The 4,436-nt window shown below is 25.4% G+C and overlaps 1 protein-coding gene across 1 annotated transcript; it reads right to left on the reverse strand.

Annotated features, from left to right (window-relative positions):
• Positions 1 to 821: 821 nt before the first annotated feature.
• On the reverse strand, positions 822 to 4,112 carry LOC111617116 (carboxypeptidase inhibitor SmCI-like; the record flags this gene model as incomplete). Its single annotated transcript, XM_023358452.1, has 2 exons — positions 822 to 1,230; positions 3,942 to 4,112. Coding segments are annotated over 2 exons (413 nt in total), but the record flags the coding sequence as incomplete, so codon positions are not given.
• Between the last annotated feature and the right edge of the window lie 324 nt (positions 4,113 to 4,436).

Consider the following 4,436-nt stretch of genomic DNA (forward strand, 5'->3'; position numbering starts at 1 on the left):
AAAGACCCAGTATACAAAAAAAATGATACAGATAATGGTTCATTTGAATAAAAGGATTTATTTGAATAATGGTTAAGTGAATTACTTTAATTATTTAGAAAAACAGTCACAATTGTTACCTTCTCCTTAATTAAGTTGCTCATCACAAAAGTGCCCTTTCAACGGAAACGTTTCTTTTTTCTACAAAACATGATGTCAGATCTTTCAATGGAGGGACTCAACAAAAAATTCACTGCTGAGTCAATCGTTGAATATAGAAACGTAAGGATAGAATCAGACATGTGGCTCAGAAAAATTTTACATGTCCCTAATGTAAATAAAGATCTTGTCTCCTTCCTCTGATGGCCAAATATACAGGGTGATTCAAAAGTCACAGAAATTTAAAAAAATTAATAACTCGCAAATTATTTACAGTAAGATGATGAAGTTTTCATGGAAATGCTTAGAAAGAAACGTGATTTTTTTTATGTGTAATAAAAATATTAGTACCAAAATAGTTACATTTCTTGCCATAGATGGCACTTGATGAGATTACATAATTTGTGAAGTTGTTACTAGAGCTTACACTAAGAACATTTTTATTTTTTAATTCTTACTTTAACCAATTGACAAATGATTTCAATTTTTACAGCATCATCTATGGCAAGAAATGTAACTATTTTGTTACTAAAATTTTTATTACACCTAAAAAATCCTGTTTCTTTCTAAGCATTTCTGTGAAAACTGCATCATCTTACTGTAAATAGTTTGTGAGGTATTAATTTTTTAAAATTTCTGTGACTTTTGAATCACTCTGTATTTACCCAAAATAAAAAAGGGCATATGTGTATCGAGTTATCAAAGCTCATAAAAATCAACTAATATCATTTATCTGGACATTACATAATGGATATCCAGCTTTAGTATATTGAGGAACACCTACATTTCAGTATTTAGTCAATAAATGAAATATAAATTTAGACTGTGTTTCTTATAGAAAAGTTTATATTTATATGTCAAAAATAAGAAATTCAAATATTAAATTCATATTAATTAAAATGGTACCTTGAGTATGGGGAGTGGATGTAATCTTACAATATTTCTCACATCTTTCTTTATCATCAAATCTATTAGCATTTCCTTGGCATCCACTAAACATAAATTCAACACATTCATCTGTCGAGTGAGAATAATGCCATTGAACAAAAGATCCACTGCATGACCCTTGCACTTTGGGTAATTTGCAGATATCTGGAAATATATTAATAAATGATAAAATAATCATTGCTTAAATAAAATCAATATAATGTTAAAAAAACAATAACTGCAAAGGAAAATTAAAGTTACCAAAAAGATAAAGCTCATTGAAACTAACTATAGACTCAATTTTAAGGCTTTACAAATCCAACATAAGTAGCTAAATTAACCCATCCAACATAATTGACAAATACTGGTATTTTTCCTAAAATTTGAACTAATCACATACTGAGTATAATTTTGATAGTGATTTTTTATTTTACTTATTCATAAATTACTTCATTGCTAAGTTTTATGATAATTGTTTATTATCTTTCTTTTTTTGTCTTACATAACCAAGGGTGGAATTTATGCTAAGCATGAGATGCTATAAATTTGTACTTTCTTGACAGTAAGCATGATTAATTTCTGTCTCATTACTGTATATAAGTGAAGATACTAATTTCTTCAGTTATATCAATTTTGTCTAAATAAATAAATAATAAATATAGAGTATATCAAAGCATTCCTACAAATGCCAATGATTCATTCAAATTTATTATAATTTGAGAACAATGCCTCCTATAATAATAAATGAAAAAATTTCTCAAAGGCCTAAATTAAATTAATTTAACATATTCCAGCTTTAAATGATTTTCCTAAAATTCATTACAATATAAACTATTTTATGTATGCTTTACCACATTATTAAAATAAACAAAAATTTTATTTTAACAACCATGTAAATATGAGAAACTAGATAAGCTTATATGAAATTAACATCAAGAACACCAAAAAATCCAGCACATAAAAGCAATTTAATGTAAAAACAAACATTTTTTATTGTTTATAATAGCCATCTTCAAGTACAAATGTTTATTTTTACATTAAATTACTTTTATGTACTGGATTTTTGGCATTCATGACGTTAATTTCAAATTTTATTTTTGTACATGTTTGAAATTTTAAAAGCTTCGCCAAATTGTGACTTATTTACACAAAAGTCTTATTTGAATGAACAATTTATAAACTTTAAGGTTCTTATTTTTATTTTGAATTTTAAAATTTTAAACAAATTTGATTAAAAATCACAAAATAATAAAGAATAAAGTGTATAATAAATTTTGTTGAAATCATAAATAAAATTATGCATATAGAGATTTGGAAAATTATAACAGAATTGACAAAAATTAAAGAACAGTACACTCTTGCTAATATGGTCCCACAGTTATCTGGCATACTCCCGATTGTACTATGTTTGTCTCCTATTCGTGTTTCTTTTTTAGTACTTACAATAAACTTGTAACATTAAATTTAATACAATAATTGTAAGTGTAATTTTTTATTACTAAAAATAGTACAGCTCAGTGACATTTGATGATAGGGAAGCTGTGCCAACCCTGGATAGAATCATTGGAAGCGTTATACAATATTTTGGTGTGTAGCATCCATGAGCTAAACTGCATGAGATTGGTGCTCTGTAAAGTGCATGCACAAATGTGTATAATCATGCTGCTTTACACCATTCAAATATTTTTGTCATGGAAGCTGTCCCACATTTGACAATACAGTGCTTCCATTGGGAATATGCACATATGAATTTATATTCAAATATATCATTGTTTTTCACATGTATATAAATTTGTAATAAGATACATAATGCAGTTGTAAAATATTAATTTTAATTAATTCAAAGTACATTAAAATATGAAAATAATCGCACAATATGTATTTATATTTTAGAAAATAGAAGGGAAGCAGTGCTTCTACAGCTTCCATGGACGGCATGCCACTGGTACAGCTTTAAAAAATTCAGAACCAAAGGGCAAAAATTGACATCAATCATTACCTTTAGGCCTATACACACACAGTAATTCAACATAACTGTGCAAGAAAAGTGCATTAACAAGAGTCTAGTATATAAGAAAATTAATACTTATGCTTTTATGAGTCAAAAATCATTACAAAATTACTTCTTTATATTGAAATTTAAACAATTAACAATAAGACTACACGTGTTACTTGTTAAAATAATTCTTTTTTAAGTCACTCATATATATAGTATATATGTAGCACTATCTTAAACATTTTCAGAATCATATCTATTATTATCTGTTTTTTTTCTCACTAATTGAATTAATCCCTCAACATAAATTTATTTATTATGCCATAAGGCAAACAAGAACCACTCCAAAGAAGATTATAAAAAAAATTCTTGTAATTATAAAGTAATAAATATAAAAAATACTTGAAAAGTATTTTTCTTAAATCTGCTATGCTCCTTTCAAATAAAACAAATCTACATAAAGATTTTGAAACAACATATGTCAAATTCATTGAGATGAGAATAGACAGACACAAAATATCAAATTTAATCAATAGAATAAATTTTTTATTACTTTATTTATCATTATTAAACTGATAATCTGGAAATTACTAAAGATTAAAATTCTCAAAAAGTAAGAATAATTTTATTTCTTTTTTTTTAATTTTCAGTAATTTTTAAAAATCTAATAATTAATAAGCTAAAATTTGTAGAATGAAAAATGCTTACATGTGTGAAATACATATTATATTTTATTTTCTAGAAATTATTTTATATGAACATTATCAAATAATGCAGAAAAGAATCTCTCTCTCTCTCTCTCTCTCTCTTCATTTTGAAACCTTCAGTTCTTTTCTCTATTTTATACAAAATTAAAACATAGTAAAAAATAAAAGAATACCTTGAGAATATGTGCATTTTGTTTCACATTCCCTTCTTGATTGAAATCTATTTCCATTTCCTTCGCAACCGCCATAGTAAAATTCCTTGCATACTCCATCAGTTTTATCATAGTACCATCTAATTTCTCTATTTGGACAAGATCCAGAATCTTGATCAAGAAAACANTAATCTGAAAAAAGAATAAAGGGAACAAATTTAATATTTTGTAAGTTCCTAAATCATATATTAAAATAAAATAATTTTATTAACAATTAGAATAATAATATTTGGATAATAGGTTAAAGAAGAATTTGGAAAAGTAACAGCAATGTAAGCATCAGATATATTTAAAAACAGCTGTCAAAACTGAAACTTTAAAAGAAATTAATTGAAAATATAATTAATTATTTAATTTTAATTAATTTATAATCAAATGAATTATTTTAAAATAATATCTTGTATTTATTTCCAATTCAAATTATGTTTAAAAGACCAAGAATGGGTCAAAAGATTA

The sequence above is a fragment of the Centruroides sculpturatus genome, unplaced genomic scaffold, assembly GCF_000671375.1.
Source record: "Centruroides sculpturatus isolate CEXI.00-Female unplaced genomic scaffold, Cexi_2.0 scaffold4848, whole genome shotgun sequence".
Classification (NCBI taxonomy): domain Eukaryota; kingdom Metazoa; phylum Arthropoda; class Arachnida; order Scorpiones; family Buthidae; genus Centruroides; species Centruroides sculpturatus.